The 27,780-nt window shown below is 57.5% G+C and overlaps 2 protein-coding genes across 5 annotated transcripts in view; one reads left to right on the forward strand and one right to left on the reverse strand.

Moving 5' to 3' along the window:
• The window catches only part of MED24 (mediator complex subunit 24), a 32,946-nt gene extending 28,285 nt beyond the window's left edge, over positions 1–4,661 (reverse strand). For all 4 annotated transcript variants that reach the window (XM_032615587.1, XM_032615585.1, XM_032615583.1 and 1 more), the window contains exon 1: positions 4,477–4,661. The gene's annotated coding sequence lies outside the window, so the exon portion shown is untranslated. The remainder of the gene's footprint in view (positions 1–4,476) is intronic.
• Positions 4,114–27,647, forward strand: THRA (thyroid hormone receptor alpha). The gene is made up of 9 exons (XM_032615594.1): positions 4,114–4,294; positions 14,848–15,195; positions 18,000–18,067; positions 18,617–18,717; positions 20,637–20,784; positions 21,396–21,601; positions 22,610–22,756; positions 23,352–23,610; positions 24,201–27,647. Exons 2-9 carry the CDS (start codon positions 15,143–15,145, stop codon positions 24,449–24,451), a joined length of 1,233 nt encoding a protein of 410 aa, XP_032471485.1. The 5' UTR covers positions 4,114–4,294; positions 14,848–15,142; the 3' UTR covers positions 24,452–27,647.
• Positions 27,648–27,780: the final 133 nt, after the last annotated feature.

The following is a 27,780-nucleotide window of genomic DNA, read 5'->3' on the forward strand; positions in this document are numbered from 1 at the left end:
GACAGCTCCTGGATGCCCACAGTTCCATCTCTGTCTTCCCACTGCCCCCAGGAAAGGTCCAGAAAGAGACAAGCCAGGACAGTGAAAGGCAGAATTTGAACCAATCCTTGGAGTTGTTTCCTCCCTAACACCCTGAAGGATGCCTTCCCTCTCCACACCCTCCAGCGCGGAGAAAAGAGTGCTGTGATCCTGAATCCTGGACAGGCCAGCTGCTCCTTCCTCCGGGCCCTGAGAGCCACTCTGTACTCTTGGCCTCCACATCAACCTGTCCCATCTCTCCTTTAACTGAAGGGGGAGGGCTGCAGTATGGTAGGTAAAGGAGACTGCCCCATACCCCTCCCCTCCTCTCTCCTCCTGGCAAAGCAGGACGAAGGGGATCCACACGGCAGAGAAACCAGAAGCTGGGCACGTTTAGGGGATCCAATACCTGGCATGTATTAAATGTTCAAAAAAAGTGTCAAATGAATGAATAAAAGTAGGAGAAACTCTGAAAGACAACCTGGAGAAGGTGTCAACTTGGTTTTCCATTTCCATCCTCAGATACCAAACGCAAGGCTCAGCCAGGCCCGAGTCCCTTCGCTGATCCTTTTTTGTGACCCATAACCAGGGCACGTGATGGGACAAATGTGGTCGATAGGGGGGCATTAAGTGGCCACTTTACTCTTAGCAGGACAATTGTTTGCTAATTTCCCAGTCTCTCATCTCTGCCAGCCACTTAATCCCCAATTCCCATAAACTGACCCCCCTTTCTTTCCTCCATGTCCACCATCTTTTCTTGATTAAAAAATTGGCAAGAGGGAGAAATACCTGGGTTTTAAGTTCTCTTAGTTGGTGATACCTCAGCTTCCTCTGCTTTCCAGAGTCTTTCCAGAACTCCCCAATAAGTGGGGCTGTGTCTGCAGAGTCAAGGGGTGTCTGCTGGACACCTCATCACTTGCTGACATCACCCAGAGCCCAGGAGGTCAAGATGAGATGGGGAGAGGAATTACTGAGGCCCAGGCCACTGCGCTAGTTCCAGGACAGGCTGGCAGAGGGCTTGTCCCCTGTTCCCCCAAACTGTTTGGGGCTTCTTGGCAGGGGTGGAGAATGCTCTGTGGGGTCTTGGCTTCCAGGCTTTTGGGGAAGCTATTCAGAAAGCAATCTGGATCCCCTGGCTTCTAGGGGTGGGACCCTTGAGAAATCTTGGGGTGCTTCCTAGCAACAGTCTGGGAGGGAGAGAAGGAAAGGGAAGGAAGAGAGGGAGGGGCCTGGGCATAGCTGTTCCAATGGGAGCCCAGAGAACAGGCTGTTCTTGCTGCCTCCTTGGCAACCAAAGTCTAAGAGGGAGGGGGCCGTCAGATGTATCCCCTTGCGGGGTCTCTATCCATCCTCACTCATGCCCCACCATTCTGTTCTCCCCTTGGACTCAGCGCTGAAGCAGGGGTGGCAGGGATGGTAGGAGCATCCCGGTAGAGGTTTCATGGCAAGGAGGGAACATGAGTTGGGGATGAAATGACCATGAGGCAAGCTATAAGCTTCAAGAAATGGGGGTAGGCAGGGTGAGTGCGGTGGGAACGGGAGTGATGCAACACAGGGCCAGGGGCTATAAGCACAGACTTGGGCTGGATCCTGGCATCTGGCAAGATGCCTGCTTTGGAGGCAGTATGCCCTTCACTTTGTCCTTGCCCAGGTCTGTTACCAGCCCACATCTGGAGCCAAGGAAAGGGAGAGAGGTAAGGAGAAGATAAGAATGGTGAACTTTCATCTTTGAATTCAAGGTGCTCACTCTGGCCCTGGGGAAAAGAGATGGATCAGGAGACACTTCATTTTCTATGGCTCTGGGTCTAGGATTTCAAAAAGTCTCCCTCATCCAATAACTTTAGGGCCTTTCATCAAAAAGATGTGGTGGAAAAAAAAAAAAAAAAAAAAAAAAGATGTGGTGGGGGGCTTCCCTGATGGCGCAGTGGTTGAGAGTCTGCCTGCCGACGCAGGGGACACGGGTTCGTGCCCCGGTCCGGGAAGATCCCACATGCCGCGGAGCGGCTGCGCCCGTGAGCCATGGCCGCTGAGCCTGCGCGTCGGGAGCCTGTGCTCCACAATGGGAGAGGCCATAACAGTGGGAGGCCCGCATACCACAAAAAAAAAAAAAAAAAAAAGATGTGGTGGGGAAGCCAGAATGGAGGGGAGACAAAAACCATAGCACTTTCACCTTCTCGCTCTGGACTCCATCCAGATTGCTGCTAGACCTCTCCACTGCCTCCTGCTTCTGGCTGATGGATGCAGAGGACACAGCACCTCATCTCATAAATGTATCTTATGTACTGAGATTGTGTACTGCCTAACTCCTTGGGCAGCCCACTCCCAGGGGACTATCTCCATACATGGTACAGCCTGCACCCTAAGTACTGCACACCGCAGCCCTGCCCTGCGCCCCCCCCATCAGCCAAACCCGATCACTGAGGAGGTGGCATTGATTGGCAGACAGCCACCCTCACTGCACCTCCCCCTGCATGCTGCCCTGACCCTGCGTGATCAGCTTCCTGCCCCATATTGCAGCTGTTGCATGTCCACCGTGAGCCCAGGCTGAACCCACAGGTTCATTTACTGCATGCTGACACTGCACACCCAATTCCCCACTGCAGGCTCCCTTCCCCCACTGCAAACCCCTAATCACCACCACTCCACTCTGCATCCCATGCATTTCTCCTCCCCTTGATTCCAGGGGGTCCAAGAGAGTCACTCTCCCCTCTCCCATGCATTGCAAACCCCAATACCCCCTAAAAGAAGTGGCTCCAACAGAGCTGAGGTTGCAGGTGGCTGAGACTAAGAAGACCAAGGGCAGCCCAATTCAGATAGGCTGTTGGTCAGAACCCCACATTTGACAAGTGATTCAGTACAAACTGGGCAACTGGTAGAACAGCTCCCCTTAACACACACACACATACACACACACACACACACACCCCTCTCCAAGAGCAGACAGTGGAGACAGGGCCCCGCCCTGGGAGCCGTGGGAAGGCTATGGCCCCCACTGGTAAAAACTGAGCTAATGACAGCAGGTGAACCGGAGGGGTGGGGGAGGGTGCTGGGGTAATTAGGGCTCTGCCTGGCGCTGGGAGATCCTGAGATGAAAGGATCTGGCGTCACTGGGTTGGTTTTATGTCCATGAATGCAGGTGTGTGTGTGTGTGTGTGTGTGTGCATGAGGCTGGCATGATGGAGACCTCTCCTTTGGGGAAGGGGATCCATTTTTACACAGCCCACCCTCCTCCTTAGACTGGCCCTGTACATTTGGATTGGGGGGGGGCAAACATGGGAGGAAAAACCACCTCTGTGAAGCTGAGAGTTGATGGGGTAGGGCAAGCCTTACCCCCTCCCCAGCTCAGCAAGAGGACCAGATTGTTGAGGAAATGACTGGTGACAGTGAATAGAAAAAGCCTATACTGGAGGAGGGTGACATTTGAAAGAGGAGGCAGTGGATCAGGTAATGATGTTAGAAATGAGCCTGCAAGGGAGGTAATGGGGAAGCATACCTCCAAAAGGATTAAAAACACAGGATGACTGAAGTTAAAAGGACCTCAGGGGTAACCGTGCACAATCCTCAAATTTTAAGGTTGAGGAAGCTCTGCCACCTAGAGCGGTGGTGATTTGTTCAAGGTCACACAGTGAGTTACTGGCAGAGAAGGGACCCGAACTCAAAACAAACTCTAAACCTCCTGGGGTTTGGTATTTAGACTTTCCCCCCGACTTCTAAGGTGCAGGCGGCTCGCCGATAAGCCCTTCTCCATCCCCGTGGTGCATCTCCCCCAACCCTGCAATTCTTCCAGCAAGGGAAGGCTATTTTCTAAATGACATCTCTTCCAAAATATGTCACCAAGTACCACTCCCGCCGGAGACGCCTGGAGTGGGGCGGGCAAGTGCGGGCGGGGCGGGGGCAGAGGCGGCCGAGGGGCGGCTGGCCGGGGTCCCGGGGCGCGGCGGGGGGGCGGGGGGCGGGGGGCGGGAGGCGGGGGCCGGCGGCGGCGGCGGCGTCTAGGCGGCCTGCAGGGAGCAGCCGAGAGCCGGCCGGGCGCGCAGAGCCCGAGCCCCAGCCAGAGTGGGGCGGGGGAGGGAGGAGCTAAGAGCGGCCGCCGCCTCTGCCGGAGGAGCCGCGGGGCCGCCACACTCGCCCCCCGCCCCCCCGCGCTCACTCGCACTCACACCCGGGCGCAGGAGGCGGGCGGCCCGGGCCCCACCGGCCCCCCATGGACGCCCCCGGCACGGGGCGCTGAGACCCCCGCGTCGCTGCCCAGCCCGGTCCAGCGCGCCACGCCGAGGTAAGGGGGAGGGAGCGAGGGGGCATTAATATGCAAATGCATCGCGATTGATTATGCAAAGCCGCGGGGCTCTCTGGCCAGCTCCCAGGTGGGCTGGGGGCGCCCGAGGGGTACCCGCTGCCAGCCTCAGCTTTCCCGGACGCCCCGGTGACCCTGTCACTGGCCGGGAGCTTGCAACTTACGCCCTGGGGAAGAGAGGCGTTGCTGGGAGGTCGGTGGGCCCCGGGGTTCGCCGGCGGAGATGGCGTCCGGGCCTCCCCCTCGAGGGCCCGCCCGGCCTCTGTCCGGCCCGTCCGCTGCGCATTCCCGGGCCCGGCCCCGCTGCCGGCCGCCGGAGCTCCCCCGCCCGCCGCGCCGCGGTTTGTTTACGGTGCGCCGGAGGCCTGCCCCCCCAGCTCCCACCCCTAGCCTCCCAGGCCGAGGCCGAGTGGCCTTTGCAAAGCTGCCTCCAGCTGCGGAGGGCGGTAGGAGTGGGGTGGGGGGTGGGCTTGCACTGGCCCCGGGAGGAGGAAGTCCCCCCCCTTCACCCGCCTCCCCAATTGAACATGGCTCTCTGGTTGCAACACTCCTAATTGCAAAAACGCGACTGGTTGGGGGGGTGTGTGTTCGGGGCGGGGGGGGGGGGGTGTATCTGAGGGTTCCTAGATGATTAAGGGAGTTGCAAGCTAGGGCGGTTAGGGAAGAGAGGGAGGAATGGACCCGTGTTGTGTGTGCCACCCGTTTCCCTCCCCTTGCAACGTGTCTCTGGTGCCCCTTCTCTGCCTGGGGCCTTCCCTAGTCCAGTGTGAAGGAAAAAGCCTGCGGGGTGGGGGATGATAGGGGCAATGGAGAGAGCCACGCGTTTCCAGGGGTGGAGGTTGCAGAAGGAAAGTCAGTGAGATGGGAGCCCACCTCTCAGTGCTGGCTCTGGCCCCAGGAGGAGGAAGGGATGAAGGGGGCTGTTGTCCAAGATGAGGGGGGAAGCAAACGTGACATGCAGACACACAGATGTGCCCACATAGACAGCCACATGCACACCCAGGGACACCCAGGCGGATTCAAGGACAGGAGCTGCTGGACACACCCACATGGGGACAAGGGAAGAGGCTGGCAGCCACTGCACAGGGGAGCTCAGAGGGGTGAGACACACCCACAGGAGACCAAGAGCAGGGAGACCAACCCATGCACATACCCATGCACAGGGTCACATGGAGATGCTGTCACACACAGCAAGGAGGAGTCGCTGTCACCCACACAGAAAAAGTCACTATCGCACGCTTGCATGAACACAGAGCAATTGCACACAGCCGTACATTACAAAAGACCCTGTCACTCACAGGCACACACGTGCTCGCGTGAGCCCAGTCACACAGGCATCATCTCCTTGCCGTATCAGTCGCTGTCACTCAAACGCAAATGCATTTACACATCAACACACGGATACACAACTTAGCAACAAGTATTTTCCTGGACTCTTACTGTGGCTCTCTGAGGTTCTGTATACCACAAAACCCCTGCTCCCATAATGGTGTAAGGCATGCATTCACGATAACATTTTCTGCCTCTTTCGCTTGTCTTCCCCCCCGCCCTCCCCCAGATGGTGAGCTCCTTGAGACCTGGGAGAATCTCTGGAATTGCTCTGGATCCCACCCAGAGCCTAGCATAGGAAGTGCTCTGTAAATACTCGTTAATTGATTGACTGTGGGAACTCCGGACACAGGTACACTCATTTGCACACAGTCCCAGGGCCTCAGGTGCAGAAGGCACTTACAAGGCTCAGGCCCACACAGTCACAGGTCTACAACTCTGGATGCGCACGGTGTAGCTGTGCAGTCAGGCACACCCCTAGATGGACATACAGTCATAGACTTTTCCCCTCAAGCTTCCTCCTGTCTTCTTTTTTGAAGTTCTTTTTTTTTTGAGGGACAGAGATATTAGAGCAAAGAGAGTAGGGGGTAGGGGAGTTCTAGAGGGCCGAGTCATGGACCTGAAGCAGTGCTCAGTGACTTCAGGGGCTGAGGTGATCCTGGCTGCTGGGGGGAGGGGGGTCTTGGGGAAGCCTGGCTCCTAGGAAGCAGCCTCTATGCCCACCCCAAAAGCAAATAAGGAACCTAGCCGCCCCTGCTGGGGTTGTTTGAGCCATTCCTGGGGATGCTCGTGGGCCCCCAGCTGAGTTCCTGCCTCCCACCGTGAGTCTGGCCCCTTTACCCACCTCTGCCCTCCTGTCTAAACTTGGAAGCCTGCCGTAGGAGGCAGTATGTTGGTGAGTGTCTGGGTGAGTGATGTGTATTTTTGACTTGGAATTTCGCTCCAACGCTCTGTCTCCGCTGTGTCTCCTCCCTCCTCGCTTCTCTGCTAGTCTGTAACTCTCACCTGTCCCTGACCCCGTCGACCCCTGTTCTGATCTCCGTTTCTGCCGCAGCCTCCTTGCTCAGAGCTGGGAACTGGTGGTGAGGTTCTTCATTCTTCTCCAGTTGTTCATACTCAAACCCCGCCCCTCGGCCCGCCTGCCCTGCCTCTGGGGTCAGCGGGAGGTTGGGGTGGGGGGCAGGGGGCTCAGCTGGCTGCTCAGGACATCCTGCGCTTCCTCAGTACTGCAGCTGCGGCCAGCGAGTTTGGGGGGCTGGGAGTGGGGGGGAGAAGGAAAGGGGGTCGGCCACTGCCCATGCTGATCTCTCAGGCTGGCAGGCTCAGCCAGGGGACACCAGCTGGGTGGAAGGCCTGGGTGTGCAGGCCATGGCTAGCTAGCTCCCAAATAGGCCGGTGAGGGGGCTCCCTCCACACTGACCTGCTGGAAAATAATTGCCCCCAGGGGCAGTGGCAGGAGTTGGCAGGACCCGGCTGAGCTGGGTCTTTGGCAGGACTCACAGTGGCCTTTCTCCACACCCCTGGCAGCTGAGACCTACCTCAGAGATGCCCAACAGCTGTGTCTGCTTTGCCCAGCCTCAGAGCCTGGTTCTGAGGGTACAGCTGCCCAGACTTCGTGAGGCCCTCTCCCATGCGCTGGCCCTCCAGCCCAGAGTGGCAAGTCTTCCAGAGAGGGAGTTTGAGCAGGGGACATCTACCATTTCTGGCCATGCTCCCCTCTAGCTGTGGCCCAGACCATGGATGAGGAGGCACTGGTAGGGATTCTACCATAGAGAATCCATGGCTGCTACTGAAAGGGAAACTGAGGCTGGGTCACAGGGAACACATAGCTGGATGAAAGAACAAGATATTGTTCCTCTAGCAGGTGATATGCTGTAATGGTTAAAAGCAGGGATATATATATATATATATACATATATATATTGGAACTAGATTGCCTGGGTTTGAATCCCAGCCCTGCCACTTGTGCATTGTATACTCCTGGGCAAGCGATTTAACCTCTCACTTGCCTTGTCTGTGAATTGAGGATCATAATACCTACCTCATTCAGCTTTTTGAGGATTAGAGGAGTCAGAATACATAAAATGCTTTAACAAGCGCCTGGCGCATAACAAGCGCTGTATGTGTTAGCTGTTACAACAAGGAAGTCTGTAGGTCACTTCTTGGAGAAGCTCGGTGGAGAATTGGATCTCCTAGACATCACAGGAATGGGATGGGGATGGGGCGTGGTAGGGATAGTGGGTCCCTAATCGCCAGCCTCCTCAGCCTCCACGTCCCCTCTCCCTCCCGCATGAGTTTGTGCAGCCTGGAGCCCCTCTGCCTTGCCCTCCTCTGATCACCTTTTAGCTGCTTCTTAAAAGGAGCTCTTGACATCTCAGCCTGGACACACCTCTCCAGTTAGGGGCAAATGCATGAATGTGTGGGCATCACTGCATCTCTGGTTAGGACAAGTCTGAGCACTGGGAACGGGGGAGAGAAAACACAAGGAAAGCAGGCTCTCTCCATACCCCCGCTCCTTTCTTATGAGTAGAGAGTACGGCACCCTTCCTCTCTCCTGGGGACCCAGCATCTCAGCTGCCTGCCATTGATCAATCAACCAGGACCCAGCCCGGGCTGACAGACTCCCCAGCCCTGCATGGAGGGGGCATTAGTGTGGAGGACGGTGGCAGTGAATAAGGAGGGTGTTAGGCGTGGCACCTCGAGATCCAGGGTCTGTCCTGGGTTGCCACCTTTCCTCTGCGTCTGGTGATAAGACTCCTCTCTCCCCCCAAATCCCTTTTACGCAGCTCCCCCAGGACAGTGGTGGGGATATGCCTTGTGGTGGGCCACTGGGGAGCCTCTGGAGTAGGGAGCTCATCTCAACCCTGGTTCTCATGGCTCTAAAGGTGCTTGGGGGACTTTTGTGCCTCTTGGGGAGGGAGGCGAGCGTGACCATGGCGGGAAGAGCGCAGGCTGAGAGTTGGAGTCTGGGTTTTCACCATTTGCCAGTTTCTGACGCTGGGCCTAGGTTTTCATAATCTGGAGACAATGATGCCCACCTCACGCAGAGTGAGGGTAAATAACATAACGTGGGGTGACACCTGTGGTCAGTCGGTATTGCATCCTGGCACTGGCACGGCAAACAACGCCTGTGGATTCTCCTCTCTTCCCAAGGCCTGGAACGCTCCAGGGTGCGGATACACACGCTGCTTGGAACCAGAGACAGTTCTCCGTCTCTCACAGAGGCATCTGGGGCTGCTGGAGGGAGGGGAGCATATGGTGTCGCCTGCCTTCCTGGCAGGCCAGGGCTGGGGCACCAAAGGGGACCTCCCGCTTGCATGCCATTGTGTGAGGTGGTCCAGAGGGAGGGGTCAGAAGTTCTCCGGGTAGACAAGGGGAGCAAGATGGAACTTATTGGTGCCCAGAAAATGCTATCCTTGGTCCCCTGCTTTGGAGGTGGGCACCCAGCGCTGGGGACTGGGGTTAAAGGTTAGGGCCAAAGGCACAGCCACACCTCCAGCAGTAGCAGAGCAACGTGATTGGCCCCAGCTCCCAGCCCTCTTCCTCCTCTCTTACTCTTGTAAGGAAGAGATGAGCTCTTGGCTCCTAGAGCCTTAGCTGCCTGTTTCATTTTCTCTTTTACCCAGGCGCGTGGGGCGTGGGCGAGGGAAGGGGAACGGGACCTGAGGCTTTGGTGGCTATCAGCGTCTTTGTACACATCAGTGAGTGGGTGTGTTGTGCGTGCAATCCATGTATGCGTGTTTTGGGCATGTGTGGGCTGGGGAGGGCTCTGAATATCTGCTGGAATGGGGTACCCAGAGCCCGAGGCTCTGCGCATGCGGGGTGAGTGTGTGTGTCTGCACGTGTCCGTGTGTGTGCGGGAGACTCAGCTGCATTTACTTGCTCGCTCTCGCCTGCTCTCCCTCCCTCGTATGCGCTCCCCTCCCTCCCTTCTCCCTCTCTCCCTCTCTCCCTCTCTGCCTCTCTCCCTCTCTCCCTCTCTGCCTCTCTCCCTCTCTGCCTCTCTCCCTCTCTCCCTCTCTCCCTCTCTCCCTCTCTCCCTCTCTCCCTCTCTCCCTCTCTCCCTCTCTCCCTCCCTCCCTTCTCCCTCCCTCCCTTCTCCCTCTCTCCCTCTCTCCCTCCCTCCTCCCTCCTCCCTCCCTCCCTCCCTCTCTCTCTCTCTCTCTCTCTCTCTCTCTCTCTCTCTCTCTCTCTCACACACACACACACACACACACACACACACACACACACACAATTTTCAATCTCTCTCTCTCCCCATTCCCTCCCTCCCTCTCCTGGCTTCTCTCTCCCCGCTTCTCTCTTCGTCCCTCTCTCCCGCCTCCCCTCCTCGGCCAGTTCTGCTTGGGTGGGGGCTATCTCCCGCCTCTCTGGGGTGCCTGGGAGAACATCCCTGCTTTTCTTTTCCCGTCCACCATTCCCTTCCCTCCTGGGTGTGCTCCCCAGGGCTTGCAGACTCCTTTCTGCAGCCTCCTCCTTGGAAGAGGGGAGTGGGGAAGGGAGGACCCCAAGCCCTGTGCCCCTGATGCCATCTGCACTGAGCGCCTTGGCCCTGTGACATTCATGCCTCCGGCCTTCAGCTGCCCCACCTCCCAGCTCCGATTACCCGCTGGCTGCTGGGGGGAGGGCAGGGAGAGTATGCCCAGCTTGTGGGTGCTCCTAACTCTGCCTTCTTGGCTCTTTGGATCTCCCCCTCCATTTCTGGGGGGAACTGGGGCAGGGGGCACGAAGTTCTGTGGGTTGACAGGGAAGGGGCTGAGCTCTTGAGCATGGATGTGGGCACAACCATCGTCAGTAGGCGTGGGGGGGATGGAGGTGAGCCCTAGACTTGGGCGCCCACCTTAATGCCTGACTGGAGCTGGCCTGGGGTGGGAGGAGGGACAGGAGAGCAGCAGGTGGGTGAGGTTATGGTGGGGCTGGGCGGGAAGCACAGTCTTTGATGTTAATACTGGACATCTGGCCCAAGTCAAGGCTACTGTTTATGTCTTTCTGTCTGTGACCTGCAGGGGGGAATTTCCTGTTATATTCTTTTGGAGGAGAGGATCCTTCTGTTTAAGTAACCCATCTCCCCCTTATATTATATCCCCCAACCCCATCTCCCATTCCCTAGCCTCCAAGGCCCCACAGTGGCTAGGAGATCAGACTTAAGGGTCACTGCCCTTAAGCTCCAGAATGCCATCTCATGGGGGCCCAGCGAGAGCCCACCAAAGAGTGCTGCCTCAGCCCCTGCCCACCCACGCCCCCCCCCGCCCGCCACGCTTGCCAAGCTGGTGCCTCTGTCTGTGTACTCCACTGCCATGTCACACCTGCCAAATAGTACCTCCCTTCCCGCCTTCACGCCTCCTCTCTCTGCTGGCACTAGGATAACAGCGGGGTGGGTGGGGCAGTCCCCTTCAGTCCATACCTGAGAATAGAACGGGGGGGGGGGGGGGGGGGGGGGCGGATCTGGGAGAGGAGGAAGAGGTCCCAGCCCTGAGAGGCATCTACTCCTCAACCTGCGTGCCTGTGTTGCTGCCACAGCCTCCACCGTCTCCAGACTCCCGGGGCTGTTGTGTTTGTGGCTGTCCATGGGAGCCCACGCTGGCACAGGCGGCAGTGTCTGCACACAGATGCCTGTGTTTGCCTGTGCCTGCCCGTGTGTGTGTGTTTGGGCTACAGTGGCCACCTGGCCACCCTTCTTGGCCCCCATGGTGTGGAGTCAGGGCGTCAGTGCCAGATAATTGGGAGTGGGGGAGAAGTACCTCCCCCCACCCTAGCAGCAGGCAAAGGGGAAGGGGAGAGGGAGGTGTGAATCTCCCCACAGCACTATTAATAGCCCACATGCCAGGCCACCAAGAACCAGCTGTCACCGTGGAAACCATTTCTCTTCTCCCCTCCCCCCAGCCTCCATGAGGTGGGACTTAGGCGGGGCATGAAGCACCCCCCACCCATCTTTCTTTGTTACCTTTCTGCCTTTGTCTCCCCTTCCCTTCTCTGTCCTCTTTTCTCCCTCACCCTCCTCTCTCCACTCCCATCTCCTTGCTGCCTTTCTTCCTCTCCCTTGGCTTCATTGTCATCCCTGCCTCTGCCCCCACCCCTGCCCATCTCTTTGTTCTTGCCTCTCCTCATCCTTCTCCCCCTCTTCCCCCATCGTCCCTTTCACCCCTCTGCTTCTTCTCTTTCTCCCATTTTCTCAGCCCCCCTCTCTCTATGTGAGTCTTTCCCTCTGTGGTTGGCAAGGAGGAGGGCTGGGCTTTCCGTAGAGCATTAAGGACAAAGTTCATGGGCCCTGACAGGTGGGGCCAAAGCCAAGAGCAGACACTCAGGAGAGTGGTGGGTACAGAACTGGGGGCTGGATTCTGGGGCAGAGAGTCCCCTCTGGCAGCCCTAGGAGTCCTTCCGGGGAGTCCCTTGGGTCCACAGGACTGCGGAGTGGGACAGTCCAGCAGCAGGAACATGGCATGGTGCCCATGGATGCCGCATTGGCCTCTTGTCTCAGTCCCCCCATTGCAGAAGCACTTAAGCTTAATGAAATGCTTCCCCGTCCGCAGGCACCTTGCCCACACTGCCACCAGGCATCTCTTATCTGACAAAGAGGGAGTGGGTGGCCAGGCCAGCCAACAGGTGGGCCTTGCCTGCCGGCTGTCCGGCCTAGTCTCAGAGCCCCATAGCTCCAGCCCTCTGCCTCTTGGGGGGATGCTGATCCTCTTCCTCTGCAGGGGATGTGCCAGGCTGGCACTGGGGGAATTGAGGAGGACTCCAGGAGGAGGGGAGAGAGGCTGCCCTTCAGCATGGGTATCTCTGCCCCGCCCCCCTGCCCCACTGACTTTTTTCTGCCCACAGCTAACACAGGCTCATGTGCTATGTGCCTCCCCGCATGCTGGGCCCTCTGCCTGCCCTGTCGCCTCAGAGGCCCAGGTATGTCCCCAGAGAGATGACAAGGACTCCCCAGGGGTTCCAGCCTCCTGCTAGGTGCCAGGCAAGGGTGCCCTAAGCAGTGAGGGCAGGACCTTGCTTCCCTGCCCACTACCAGGGGCTCAGTGGAGCCTGGGTGGCATCAGGCACCGTTCGGCTCAGCATAGAGGTGAGGCAGAGTGGGGGCCTCCTCCCTCCACCCCCTGTAGCAGGCACGTGCAAGCCCTTGGCAGTGCCCAGCCACATTTGGAGTTAAGGCCAGGCTGGGTCGGGGGAAGGGAAAATAAACATGGTGGCTTAGGTTGGCACTGCCCCAGGTGTGCCCTGTAGCAACTGGCGGTAGCAGAAGTCAGGGCGAGGGGTCTTCCAGAGCTGTGGCCTGGGGCAGGAGCTGCCCATGCCATGCACTGCCACTAGTGCTCCCTGCCTGGTCTGGCCCGTAGCCGCTGATACCCATTCCCACACACCCCGGTTCCCTTCACCTGCCTCCAGGGCCTGCTCGCAGGGCTGCCCCTCTCTCAGCATGCCCACTCCTGTGCCTGCCTCCTCCCCTCCCCGGGGGCACTCGGGCCTCAGGCTGGCGAGTGGATTTTTCCAGCTTCTGTAAACAAGTGGTGGCAGTATGCCAGGTGGGCAGGAGACGGGCGGGGGCAGCACCGCAGCCAGGGTGTGCCAAGCACCGAGGCACAGTCTTGGGGGGAGGGGGAGACAGGGAGACACCCAGACCCAGAGAGAGAGAGAGAGAGAGAGAGAGACATTCAGATGCAGACAGACAGACCAAAGGAAGCTTCACTGGGCACAGATAGAAGTGGAAACAGAGGCGACAGAAAATAGCCCTCTATTGTCCAGCCCAAGGCCCACGCCTGCCTCGGCCCCCAGCTCCTCACTGCTCTGGATGAGAGCAGCAGGCCCCTATGCCCAGGCTCTGGGCATCCCCACCCACTCCTTCTCCCCCCATCTCCACCCCTTAGGGCTGGCTACGCCATTATAAATTTATAACAGGAATTTCTCCGCAAGCCAAGAAAAACTTGACCTACTTTCTTGACGGCTCCCTGGGCTAAGGCTCCCTGCTCGCACCCCTCCATCCCATGTCTCCTGTCCAGCCCCCAGTGCCCAGCTCTGGTCTGCAGGGGCATCGAAAGCAGAGTAGGCCACCCTTCTGTACTGCTGCCCTGCTCCCCAGGATGGGGACTTGTCTGAGTGCAGAGGCCCTGTCCCATGGTCCAGCCGGGTCCTACCCTGCCCAATGGCCTGACTTATCTCTCCTTTCCCCTCCCACCCTGGCTCCTTATCAGTTCCTAGGGGTGGGGCCAGGGGGGCCCAGGGGCAACAACTCTGGTGCAGCAGCCACTCGATGGAGGCTGTGTGCGGAGAGCCCCACCTTTTGTCCCCTCTCACGTGCCCACACCTGCCTTTTGTGTGCAGACACGGAGCCTCGGGTCTGCAGGCTGGGGTCAGCGGAGCAGCATGGGGGGAATGGTTGGCCCAGGTTGGCACTGCCCTGGACCCCAGGTAGCAGGACAAGACAAGCATTGGAGGCAGGCTGCTCACTAGCTGTGCCAACTCGAGTGAACGGTCGGGCTTTCTGAGGCTTTATTTCCTCACCTGTGCAGCTCTGATACCAGAGGGCCTATATTCTCTATTCCATTAACGCGGGTTAGTTTCCTTTCCCCTCCTCTTGCCATCCTGGTGGGTGGCAGCTCAGCTAAACCAACTGGGAAGTCTGGTCCTCAGACTGGGAAGTGTGATTCGGGACCTTGTATGGGAAGCTCCTTGGGGGGCCGCGATTGGGGAGTCGTAACTGAGCCAGCAGCCGGGGAGGTCGTCTCCCTACTATTTGCAGTGTCCCTCTCCGTGAAGGCACCCATGTGGGCATTCAGGATCCCTGCATGCAGCCCCCACAAACCACACTTCCTTCACCAGTACCCCCCATGCCTGGGCTGAAGCAGCTCATCTCTGGTGGCCTCTTGCCCTGTAATACTGATGAGTTTTAGGGAAACTGGGGGGTGGTAACAATAGCTGATGTTTAACAGACACATATTAAGGGCCAGACACTTGACTGAATGTGAGGACTGAGACGAGGTACATGGGTGACCTCATTCTTTCCCTCCATCCCTTTCCATGTCTGGGGAGCAGGATGTGGATCTCCAGTCTTGCCTGCTGTCTGTTAATCTGAAGCGTTGTCCTGGTGCCTGCCCTCCATGACTACCACCATCTCGTTACGAGCCCCCAAATGTTGGCACCAAAGGAATCCTATTCACCTAGCCCCACCATGGCGCCACCTCATCCCTGCCTCTTTCCTCTCTCTGCAGGGACCTCCGGACAGGACAAGATTCCGAAGCTACTCCCCCAGCCCAGGACCCCCCCACAGACCCGGCTTCCCCCACAACCCCACTATCTGCCACTCCCTGGCCCCTCTCACCGCCCGCCCCCCTTGGGGCGCAGGGCATGGTGTGAAAGGCCAAGTGCTGAGGCGGGCACCATGGGTGCTGGGCCCTAGGGCCTGGGTGGCGGGGGGTGGGCGGCCTGTGGGCGTGCCGGGGGGGCCAGTGTGCCCACCCCAGTCTCTTGGCGTGCTGGAGGGCATCCTGGATGGAATTAAAGTGAATGGAACAGAAGCCAAGCAAGGTGGAGTGTGGGTCAGACCCAGAGGAGAACAGGTAATGGGTCTGGCAACTAGGTCGTGCCAACTCCTAGGCAACAGGAAGGGTCACCTGGCTGGGCCCGAGAGAGTGGAGCTTGGGCCTTTTAAGCACCTCTGGGGGGATGGGCATGAGGCCAACAAGCCTGCTGCCTACCTTTGCCCAGGAGATGAGGTCATGTTCCCATGCGGCAGGGAATTAGGCACCTCAATGGAAAGATGCCCATTTTGAAAGGGGGAGGTGATGCAGAGCCGAGTAATTACAGGCAGCAGGCACGTGGCCCCTCCCTTGACAGTGCTGGGAGTCTCAAATGCCCCCCAGTGTCCCCTCAGCCACCCTCACCTGAGCATGTGGAATCCAAGCCTTGCCATTCCCCTCCTCTCCCTACCAGGTTGTTCACTTCTGACCACCAGCGTGTTGTCCAGAAGCCATGGTGCATGTGACATGACATTTCAGGGCACATGCACCAGTAGCTGGTGGTCACAGCTCACGCTTATATTTGGAACCTATTGGGAGCCTCACAAGCTCTTCCTTGTTCATGGGCAAGGGCGGGCATTGCCATGGGGCTCCTCCCAGGAAGTGAAAGTGAATGCCAGCTATGAAGGTTTTGCTCCCACGTGGAGGAGGCATCAGCCCTGCACACGCAACTAGGGATGGGTTACCTACTATCTGCATTGTGCTTCAGGAGCCCAGAGGGTCTCTGCCTCTCCCATCAGCTCCAAGTGGCACAGAGCTCAGTCTCAGTTGGCGTGGTGCCCTGGGAGCTGGGTACAGCCTGTGCCTATGGCCAGGGAGAGGGTGGGGGAGGGGGTGCTCTGGGGAGTAGTGTGGCCGTTGCCTAGGAGACCAGATCCTGAGCCAGGAGGCCGGAGGCCTGGCCCAGCAAAGCCCTGGGGCCCAAGACTGGGTCCCTGGAGGGGTAGAGGAAGTGGATGGGGCTGGCAGCGGGGTAGGGCAATGGGGGTATCCCCCCAACCCAATCCCCACCCCAGGGGGCTCTGAAAAAGATTTAGCCTGTCATTGCGTAGCTCTCACTTACAGCCTCTGTACCTCCCTGCCCAGACTTCTGTGGATCTGGGAAAGTCTGCTGCTAACTCTGAGAAAGGCGGGAATGCCAGTTCCTGGTCCCCCAGGACTGCAGCCCCTCCCCTGTCTGCCTCCCCTCCCCCATGTCCCTGCGCCACCTTGTGGCTGTCCCTGGGACTGCACCCAGAGGCTGTGAGTCTAGTTAATTGCTGAAGACTGCCAGCTCGACTGGGGCCTAGGTGGCCGGGGAGTTCCCCCCGCCCCCACCCCTCCAGAGGCAGGAGGGAGATCCGACCCTCGGACTGTTGTAGACATCAGACAGGGGTAATCCCCAGGGCGTGTGGAACACAGAGTTGTCTGTGGCTGTGACCCTGGCCAAGGTCACTGTGTCAGTGTGTTGGGAGCCGCATCAGGCCCCAGGCGGGTGGAGGGAGGGGGGAGGACCCTGCAACATGCCACACACAGGGTGGGTGTGGGAGGTTATACAATCCGTGCATACATGTAGAAAGCTTATGTAACCTGTGTGTGCCGAGGTTATGTAACATGTATGTGGAGAGGCTGGCAACATATGTGTGCAGTGGCTGAGGGTTGCTAATACCTTACTTGGAGGGGCCCAGCGTCCTTGTCCTGGCTCTGACTCCAGCCACAGTGTCACCAGGCACAAGTGGGGCCTAGGTTTGCTGCTCTGTTAAAGGGAGGCCATGGACTGGGTGGCTCTGGGAGTCCCATCCTTTTCTCATATTCTTGGGTCTAGGTTCTAGTGGTCCTCTGTGGTTATTTAATTTACTTTTATTTTAATTTTTGCCTGTGTTGGGTCTTCCTTGCTGCGCGCGGGCTTTCTCTAGTCGTGGCGAGCGGGGGCTACTCTTCGTTGCTGTGCGTGGACTTCTCATTGCGGTGGCTTCTCTTGTTGCAGAGCACGGGCTCTAGGTGCGCGGGCTTCAGTAGTTGTAGCACGCGGGCTCAGTAGTTGCGGCATGTGGGCTCCGCAGCTGTGGCAGACACGCGGGCTTCCGTAGTTGTGGCTCGCGGGCTGTAGAGCGCAGGCTCAGCAGTTGTGGCGCACGGGCTTAGTTGCTCCGCGGCATGTGGGATCTTCCCGGACCAGGGCTCGAACCCATGTCCCCTGCGCTGGCAGGCAGACTCCTAACCACTGCGCCACCAGGGAAGCCCCACTGTGGTTATTTAGCGTGTGTGCATGACCTGGAAATCAAGTCACATGTTCACTGGGGGGAGGGGCATGGTATTATTAGGTGCCCGTCTAGAGGGTTGTGTAACACGTGGGCATATCCTAGAGGTCATATAACACATTTGAGAAAGCCTTGAAAGTTGCATAGATATAGATGGTAGAGCCTGCTGCTTGTTTACCGTGCCTGGGTTTATACTGAAGGCAGCGTAGTTATTCGTGTGTGCTGGTCTTACGTTGCACACATTTGTGTGTATTCTAAAGGTTATATAGCTTTAAGCATGTCCTGAAGATTCTTTCTGCATATGTGTCATGTACTGAAGGCTGTCTTATAGATTATGGGCGTGCTCGTGTGTGTGTGTGTGTGTGTGTGTGTGTATGTTGGGGCCCTAGAACATGCTTGTGCCCCAGCCAAGCCCTTTATCTCTCTCCCCAAAGCTTCCAGATAGCTGGACCCTTCTCAGTTTTGTCAGTTGACCTGGGGATGGGAGGTAGGATGAGGACACAAGAAGGAGGGAGTCAGGCGTGGGGGATGACTTCAGCCTATGGGATGAGAAGGGGGGCTGCCCAAGGACTGCTCTCTGATTCGGCCCACTTTGCCCCCATCCAGTGCCAGGTCACCAGATGGAAAGCGAAAAAGAAAGAACGGCCAATGTTCCCTGAAAACCAGCATGTCAGGTGAGCCTGGTTGCGTGTGCCCTTCCTTCCCACCCTCAACCCGACAGAACCAGGCCGGGACAATTCCAGGGCCTGGGCCTATACCAGCGGTTCCTGTGTCCCACGGGGAGAGCCTCCTGGAGAGCGTGGGATGGACTTGTCTGGGGTGAGAGGGATGATGCGGGGCACGCTCCAGCCTTTGAGGATGGATTAGGTCAGGAAGGGCCTCTTCCCTTCCCCCATAACTCCCTTGCCCGAGGTCCCCAAGTTGAGCTGCTCTGACATTTGCTTCTCCTTCTCCCATATCCCCTGCCCCTGGCATGCAGCAAGAGAAAAGCCCTGAATGGGGCAGTCAGAAGAACTGGATTCTCCATATTCTTAGAGAAGGGGATGGACAAGGTGACCTCTGATGTGTCTCCAGGATTATACCTGGAGACAGAGAACCCTTCAGGGAGGTTGGGCTAGGGGATGGGCCAGGAAGGAAAAGCTGGGGGATGGAGAAAGTGTAGGAGCCTCTCTGCTGGGGACCCAAGCCATGCCTGCCTGCCTGCCTCCCTTCCTCCCTCCCAGGGTATATCCCTAGTTACCTGGACAAAGACGAGCAGTGTGTCGTGTGTGGGGACAAGGCAACCGGTTATCACTACCGCTGCATCACTTGTGAGGGCTGCAAGGTATGGACCAGCCAGCTCCTGCCCCTCCCCCACCACCTGAGCGCCACCCTCCCCCCCTGCCATCACATTCCCTTTAAGTCCCTCAGCACCTGGCACAACAGACAGCTCTATAAACATGTAAGCTAAAGCCCACCTGTTATATCCTCATTCCTCTTCTCTTATTCATTCATTCATTCATTTGTTCATTCATAATCCCTGCTCTGCCACTCATAGGTAAGATGCCTGATCTCTCTGAGCCTCAGTCTCTTCATCTATAAAATGGGGATAAACATACTACCTGCTTCATAGAGTTGCTAGAAGAATAAAATGAGATAACGCACATAGAGTACTTAAAACAGTGCCAAGTACAAAAGAAGCACTCAATAAATGTCTGCTTTCATCCATCCATTCAGTGTATTAAGTGTGAGATGTGCAGTATATGTGCTTCCCTCAAGTTGCTCACAGCCTACCAGAGAAAGACTGACGTCAGTTAAACAGCATCAGTGTTTCTCAAAATGTAGTTCCTGGACCACCTGCAGTACTTGTTAAGTGCAGATCCCAAGGCCTCATCCCAACCCTACTCAATCAGAATGTTTTGTGGTGGAATCTGCCTTGGATTGCTTCCACTGCACCTGAAAGGGTGAGAACCAGTGCTGGGGGGCATGGCGGAGGCCAGAGAAGAGGATGGCAGAGTCTCCCTGGGCAGAGCGGGTCTATGACTTGGAGAGGCTTAATTAGATCTCACTTTGGACATTTCAGCCTACATGGTTTTCCCAGGATCATCACTTCCTGACAATGTAAGACCTTTCAAGAAACAGAAAGCTTTAAGAATGTGTCAAGGCTTCAAGTTCCTCTCTTTCCTGGTGTCAATCAGACCAGGACCACCAGGGATATAGAGTCCCCTAGCAGTGTTCCTGCAAGCAATGCCAGCAGTGTAACATAGAACAAGGAACCTCACCCTCAAGGACATCTGAGTCCCAGCGGGGCATCCCGAAAGGACAGAGATGCCTTCTCACTCCTAGAGAGCCTGATGTTGCAGGTCTAGCGTGAGGCCCAAGAGTCTGTATTTTTGATGGCTACCCAAGGTGATTTTAATTGCACCCCAAAATCTGAGAGCTCAGACCTTGTGTCTTATACCTCAGGTCCAGTTCTGAGTCTCTGCTGCCCATTTAGACGTATGACTTTGAGCAAAGTGCTTAATCTCTCCAAGCTGCAGTTTCTTAGTTGGCAAAATGGAGATAATAACAGTTCCTACCTCACGGGGTTGACATGAGCGTTAAATGTGATGATACAGGAAAGAAAAGGCTTATAAGTGCCCGACACATAGTAAGTATGCAACAGACATTAGCTCTTCATATTATCACTGCCATCTTGAGTCTTGAGGTTTTTCCTTTAAAGCAAAGACTAAACTCTGTATATAAAATTGAAAATATTCTCTTCATGCTAGTAGAGTTCATACCCAATGCCTTTTCTTAACTTTTTGACCCCCCGCCCCCCATTTCATGAATTCCACCTGCATGGGCAACAGGCAGCATGTATGAGAATGGTTTTGGGGCCAGTGTTGTTTTTAGAGTCGTTTAACAAGATGGAAAATCAGGTATTAATTGGTGTCCAAAGCGGCTATTCCTTCAGGCCTCTAAGCACCTCACACCATCCCAGGCTCAAATCTCCTAACTGCGGTCACCATCCTTAACTCTGCCACCACCACTACCCATGTTCCCCGGCCCCTAGGCAGCTGGGGGGCTGAGGATGTGTATTTCTAAGTCCTGGCAGAACCCAGTGATGCTGGGCTTGCTGCATCGGGAGGATGCCAGGTTCCCTCACTAGTTCCCCAGCCCACCGCCCCCCCCCCGCCAACCCCAGAGAACTGCACGGTTGATTCAGGAAGGGAGGGTTGTGATCACAACATGCTAAGTCTCCCTGCCTTCCCCCAACTCCAGGGCTTCTTTCGCCGCACAATCCAGAAGAACCTCCACCCCACCTACTCGTGCAAATATGACAGCTGTTGTGTCATTGACAAGATCACCCGCAATCAGTGCCAGCTGTGCCGCTTCAAGAAGTGCATCGCTGTGGGCATGGCCATGGACTGTAAGGGGATGGGTGGGGGAAGCGGGCCAGGCAGCTGTGGGGGGGGGGGGTGCGTTCAGACACGGCAGCTCCCTTCCAGGTACCCACAGAGCAGAGGGACAGTCTGGGTCAGGCTGGTGGCAGAATGAATGTTCAGAATCTTGGTCCCTGCTGCCCTCATCCCTGAAGAAAAGGAAACAGGATCCCTCTCTGGGCTCTGGACATGGGCCCCAGTGCCTGCCTGCCTTTCCCCACTCCAGGGCCTTAGAGTTGTTGGGTAGAAATAAGTCCTGAGTAACCCCCCCCAAGAGCACAGTGTCTCTGACTACTAGAGAAGGCACCCCACTTCTGGGTGAGAGAGGGCATTTTTCATTAGCTAGGGATTGGATGGCACAGTCTTCTAGTAACCACTGTCACCATAACCCTTTAGATCAGAACATGGTCTTCCTCTGGGTCAGCCCGGATTGGAGTTGATGTGGTCTCAGTGATCATTCAGGATCCAGGTTGTGCCACCCGACTGCTAGGTGTTTGGGAAGTCACTTAGCCTCTCTTGGCCTACTGGGAAGCATAGTTTCTGAGTGGGTTACGGAGTGTGCCATGCAAAGGGCATCGTATCTGTCTGTTGTTGACAGTGGTTCTAGATGATTCGAAGCGGGTGGCCAAACGCAAGCTGATTGAGCAGAACCGGGAGCGGCGGCGGAAGGAGGAGATGATCCGATCACTGCAGCAGCGACCAGAGCCCACTCCCGAAGAGTGGGACCTGATCCACGTTGCCACGGAGGCCCATCGCAGCACAAATGCCCAGGGCAGCCATTGGAAACAGAGGCGGAAATTCCTGGTAAGGAGAGAGGGAGCACAGGGGAGCGGCAGCCAGGTAGCCAGGAGAGGAGAGTGAACTCAGAGTCTTGCCTCCTCTAGAAAGCCGCCTTAGTCTAGTCTGACCCAAGGCTGATAGTCTCCACAACTTGACACTGCTGATTCGCACGCCTGTGTATGTGTCACCGCTATCAGGGTCCTGCCTTTTCCATCTGACTGGGAGCTCCATGAGGGCAGGGCCTTGCCCTCCTCATCGAATTTCCAGTGAACGGAGGTGAGCTCTCCTCTTTTTCCCGCCCACAGTGACTGGGAGGAAGGGTGAGGACACAGTCATGTAACAGTATCTTGGGGTACCTCTTGGTTGCTGGGCATTGTTTTAGGCCCCGGCAAAACTGAGTGCCAAGAAAATGGCCAGCTTGGGAGGAGATGGATAGTTGGTTGTGTATGGTGGGGAGGGCAGAAAACTCCTGGTGGAGTGTGTCCGCGTGTGGAACAGTACGCTGTTAGGAGCATTGACTCTGCTACCAAGCACGTGTGTGCGTAACTTGTCGGGGATCAGACTGCCCGGGTTCAAATCCTGGTTCTACCACTTACTAGCCACATGACCTTGGGCTTATTACTTAGCTGCAGTCTGTCTCAGTTTCCTCATCTGTGAAATGATGACAAGTATAACATCAACTAATGGTGATAAGTCGTGGTGAGGATTAGATGAGATAGTATGTGTAAAACACGCGGCTTAATGCCTAGTTACATGTTAAATATTCAGTAAATCTAGCTTCTATTGTTATGACATTACCTCTACTGCTATTATGATCCTTGTGATTATTAGCCAACTTGGAGCTCTGATGCTGGTGTATTCTCTGCCCCAAGATGGGAGAAGCCTTAGACCTGGGTTGGGACACAGCTGTCCCCAGGTGCTAGTGGCCCCGCCTCCCCAAGCTGCCTTGGAGCTCCCCCTGGTGGGCAGGGAGCCTCTGTGAGAAGTTGAAAGGGGTCTGCAGCCCCAGCTGACCCCCATCTCTCCCTCTAGCCGGATGACATTGGCCAGTCACCCATCGTCTCCATGCCGGACGGAGACAAGGTGGACCTTGAGGCCTTCAGCGAGTTTACCAAGATCATCACCCCGGCCATCACCCGCGTGGTGGACTTTGCCAAAAAACTGCCCATGTTCTCTGAGGTGAGTGGCAGATGGGAGGAGAGACACGGTGCCACGCTGGAGGGAGACCTCGGGCTGCTCCCCAGGTCACCCAGTCCCAGCTCGTGCTTATCTGAAGCTCTCTGGATGGGGAGCAATTCCTGTAGGTCAACACACCCAACACACACGCACGCACACACGCGCGCACACACACACACACGCACAGGGTGAGCTGATCCCTAAAGAACCAGCAGGCTCCACGGGCCCAGCCTCCCCAGCCCGTCCCTTCCTGTCTCCCCTGAAGTCTACGCAGCCATCCTGACTCTGGAAGTTCTCCTTACTTTAAAGAGCACTAACTCTGGGAACAGGCTGCCCTACTGGCTTGTGACCTTGGCCACGTGGCCTAACTCCCTATACCTCCCTTTGCTCATCTGCGGTGGGCATGGAGGTACTGACGGGACCTAACTCAGAGGCACAGTTGGGAGAGTTAATGAAACAGGGCAGATCCATCGCTCATTGCAAGGGAGCTGTTCAGAGCACACGTTCCTGGCCCGTGGTGGCCTTGCGGCTCCCAGGGGGCCCCCCGCGGGGGATGCTTACGGGGAGGGGCCTGCTGAGTGTCCCTGTGGTTCTGCAGCTGCCTTGCGAAGACCAGATCATCCTCCTGAAGGGGTGCTGCATGGAGATCATGTCCCTGCGGGCGGCTGTCCGCTATGACCCCGAGAGCGACACCCTGACACTGAGCGGGGAGATGGCTGTCAAGCGGGAGCAGCTCAAGAATGGCGGCCTGGGTGTCGTCTCCGATGCCATCTTTGAACTGGGCAAGTCACTGTCTGCCTTTAACTTGGATGACACGGAAGTGGCTCTGCTACAGGCTGTGCTGCTAATGTCAACAGGTACCGAGGCCTGGCTGGGAGGGCTCGGGAGCTCCCAGGGGCCCAGAGTTCGGATGGGCCCTGGGCCTGTCACGCTCCTTCTTTAACCCCGTGGTCTCTCTGCTCCACAAAGCTACCTCTCTGTCCCCTGCTCTTTCACCCACCCCCACTCCGTTCTGATATCCAGGCCCATCTCTTACCTCCCAGTCCCTCCTCTACTCCTATCCTGGCTTCATTCGTTCTCTCTGCCCCCACCTGCTCTCTGTCTCCCCCAGACCCCTTTGTTCCCCATCCCCAACTCTGTTCACCTTCTCTCCCCCATCCCTCCTCTGTCCTCAGTCCCCCTTTCTTGCCCCTAACTCCCTCTGTATTGCTCTCCCCACCCCATCTCTCTGTCCGCTAGTCCTGCCCTGTCTCCAGGTCTCCTCTCTTTCCAGGCCTACCTCTTGCCCTCTGTCCTCTTTACCTTCCCCTCCACCCCCCGGTCCCCTCCCTCTGCCCTGCGGTTGCCCCTCCACTTGCCCAGAACGTGTTTTTCTTCCCTCTCCCCCAGCCTCTCCGCCTCTGCCCCCCCTCCGCCCGCTCACCCGCCTGCCCCTCCTTCCCCGCAGACCGCTCGGGCCTGCTGTGCGTGGACAAGATTGAGAAGAGTCAGGAGGCGTACCTGCTGGCGTTCGAGCACTACGTCAACCACCGCAAACACAACATTCCGCACTTCTGGCCCAAGCTGCTGATGAAGGTGACTGACCTGCGCATGATCGGGGCCTGCCACGCCAGCCGCTTCCTCCACATGAAAGTCGAGTGCCCCACCGAACTCTTCCCCCCACTCTTCCTCGAGGTCTTTGAGGATCAGGAAGTCTAAAGCCTCAGGCGGCCAGAGGGTGTGCGGAGCGGGTGGGGAGGAGCCTGGGGAGAAGGGGCAGAGCTGGGGGCTGAGGGAGACCCCCACACCTCTTCTCTCCTCCCTCTTATCCTCGGATAGATTCAGCTCCCCACACACACACACACACACACACACCCACCCCGCATTGCCCCGTCCCTCCTCAGAACCTCCAGCCCTGGGGCAGGGCAAACAAATGAACTTGCTATGAAAAGGACAGTGTGGGAGGCGGGGGGCGGGGGGCAGGGGGGACCGTGTCCTGCAGTTCCCAGGACCCCATCCTCCGAGAAGGTAGGAGAAGGGAGGGAGAGCTAAGAGGGGACAAGCCATCTTGACCGTAGGGGATGGAGGGATGGGGGAAGATGCCCTCAACTCACCCCCTACACACATGCAAGAGAGAGTCCCCCGCCCAGTCTCTTGGCCTAGGTTCCCTCTCCAGGCTAAGGGCCTCTCTGCTTCCCCAGATGCCTGGGTGCAAAGAAAGGCTTGGCTTGGCCCCTCCCCTGGAGGTTAAAAATTACAGTCATTCTAACTGCACTTTGGAAACGAGGCACGGAGAGAAGATAAATGAAGAAGTACTAGACAGAAGAAAAAAAAGAGAAAAAAGAGAGAGCGAGCGATTGATAGAGAGATGATATTAAGTTATTAACTGAGGCTGGCCAGAGGGGAGGACCCCCCCCACCCCCAAGCACTTTGAGAGCTGCCCCTCCTCCCCCCAAATCAGAGAGAACTGCCCCCCGCACCAGGTCCCCAGGGGGTAGGGCTGCCGATCAGAGCTGTGAGTTAATACAACAGGGTCCTGGCCACCCCCCCTTGCCTTGCCCCTCCCTCTGTGCCCCTTTGGCACCCCCGCGCCAGTACTCCCTCTGCTCTCTGCCACTCGTGCCCGCTGAGTTCCATCTACCTCTCACGCTGGATGCCAACTGGCCCCTCACCAGCCTGCCCTGCTGCCCGCACAGCTCCCCTTTCAAGTGCCCAGCCCCAGGGGCCTCTCCCTGTGTCCCCCACCAGCTCCTTCCGCATCGTGGCACCCACACAGGAAAAACTGTGGCTCAAGGTCCCGCCCTCCTCACATCCTGCAGTATTAGCTACGATCCAGATGCTGCTGCCCTGGGGGGTGGGGGGGGTGTGCGTGAGCTTCTCTGAGAGCCTGCACCCCCTTAGGCCCCTGTTTCCGTCTGTCTGCTGGGCTCTCTCTAACCCCTGCCCTCCTCCTTTCCACTCCCACTCGATGCACTATCCCAGACTCTGGGCAGGCAGGCACCGGAATGGGGGTGCTTAGAGAAATGGCACTTAGTCGAAGCCCCGGGGGAGGGGGTGGTTGGTGCTCCTCCTTTTTTCTTTGAAGCTCTTTAGGCCAGCCGCCCCTGTGCCCCTGGAACCCCTTTCCCCTCTTCTTTTCTCTAATTCAGGGACTTTGGCTTGAGCCACCTCCCACCCTCCTGGTGAGGAGTGCTCTGTTGGTCTGCACTTGGGTGAGCTGCCCTTCTCCTCCCTTTGGCTATGGCCCACTCCGCAGGGGAGAGAGGGAGGGAGGAGGTAGCCCTCTGAGGGTGGGGGGAGGGGAGGGTGGGGGAGGGACGGAGCAGACCAGAGGGCCCTGGGCTCAGGGCTGCATGTCGGCAGGGATGGATGGGTGGACACAGATGCCCCCGGAAGCCATGGGGAATGGGGCAGGGGGCGGGGGGAGGGGTGCCAGGGCTTCCTGCGCTTTGCACTATTGGGGCAAAAATGTCTTAAGCAGTGGGGAACCTGCCACCCCACCCTGACCCTCAGCCTGCCACAGCCCCCTTCACACACACACACACACACACACACACACACACACACACACACACACACACACGGGAAGGCAATGCTATGATGCCCATCGGGGCATGTCCTTCCCCCACTGTTCAGGTGTTCCGACAGGGCTGGAGGGCCTAGAAGAGCATCTGCTATCACCTGTGCATGTGCCTGCCCAGCCTCCCTTGGGCTCGTGGGCTGCCCGTGCTGTCCTTGTCCGTCTCTACCCTCTCTCTCTCCTGGGGTACTGATTCCTGTATTACTCCAGTCCCATGGATAAGCCCTCTTGTACCTTCCTCCCACCCCCTGGGGGCCCAGTGGAATTCCTGACCTGTCTGCAGTCTCTCTATCCCTCCATCCCCACGTCCACCCCTCCGTTCCCATTCTCAGCCATGCCCATGGTGGAGAAAAGGCCTTCAAGAGGCCTGGCCTCTTACAGGCACTTGGGAATCCCCCCCTCCCCCTCCCATCATATGAGCGGTGATCCCCCACTCCTCCCCGTAACCCCCGACCCCTCCGCCCACTCTCAGTGACGTGGGGTGTATGTGTGCGTTTTCTCTGTGTGAATGTGTGAGCAAGTACACGTGGTGGGGGAGGAGCCGGGGGGACTCAGGAGCGCCACGCACCTGCTCTAGAGAGGCAGCTGTCCCAGTCCCTGCTTTGGAAGTGAGGGACAGGGCCCTCTCCTGGGGGCCATTGGTGCTAATGAGGGGGATGGCCTTGACGTGGGTGCTCAGCATGCCTCCCCCAGTACTGGCCCGGGGCACTAGGGCAGGCAGAGTGGGGCAGCAGGTGCAGCGTCGGTGGGAGGAGGGTGCCAGGCCAGGACAAGGGGGTGCCAGAGCCATGACCACTACCCCACCCCCACCACCCGCCTCTCCATCTCAGTATTCCCCCTCCCATCACTCATAACACACATACCTCATCCAGCCTCCTCCCTGCTCAGACTTGGGGAGGGTGGGGGTGGAGGAGCCCCTACCCCTTCCCCTGGTGGCGGGTCTACAGGGCTGGGAGAGGGCAGGGCGTGTGACACGGACACCGTCCATAAGGGGGACAGTAATTCCTGCCCTGGGAGCTCCTGGGTGGGAGGAGGGGGACACTTCCTTGCAGGCGCTACTGAATGTATGAGAAGCTGGTGCTGGGGTGGGGGGAGGGGGGGCTGTGGCCAGAAACAGGGAAGGAGGTAGGTCCCTTCCCCAGGGAGGGGTGGGGCCAGTAGGGGTGACTTGGGGGCTCCTACTCCTGCCCCACATTGACAATCAGTATGTCTGTTTTGTGCGATTTTTCACCCCGTTGTGTTCTGGGTCAGGATTTTAAAGAAAGATATTTTTATGGTAATTGTTGCTCGTCTATTTTACTATATATTTATGTAATAAATATATGATGAAAATAATCCCCTTGGGCACCCCCCCCCCTTAGACTTGTGTGCTGTTTCCCTGTATCCTCCCATCTGCTGGCCAGAGGACCCACCCCACAAACTGACCAGGTGGAGAGGTGTGCCCCCAGCCTTGGCCACGTTTCCGCCC

Source organism: Phocoena sinus, chromosome 20 (assembly GCF_008692025.1).
Source record: "Phocoena sinus isolate mPhoSin1 chromosome 20, mPhoSin1.pri, whole genome shotgun sequence".
Taxonomy (NCBI): Eukaryota; Metazoa; Chordata; class Mammalia; order Artiodactyla; family Phocoenidae; genus Phocoena; species Phocoena sinus.

Excerpts from the sequence above, each read along its gene's own strand:
- THRA (XM_032615594.1), top strand. The coding sequence starts at position 15,143 with ATGGAACAGAAGCCAAGCAAGGTGGAGTGTGGGTCAGACCCAGAGGAG. Across the intron at positions 18,718-20,636 it reads TCACTTGTGAGGGCTGCAAG|GGCTTCTTTCGCCGCACAAT; the intron begins GTATGGACCAGC and ends CCCCAACTCCAG. Across the intron at positions 22,757-23,351 it reads AACTGCCCATGTTCTCTGAG|CTGCCTTGCGAAGACCAGAT; the intron begins GTGAGTGGCAGA and ends GTGGTTCTGCAG.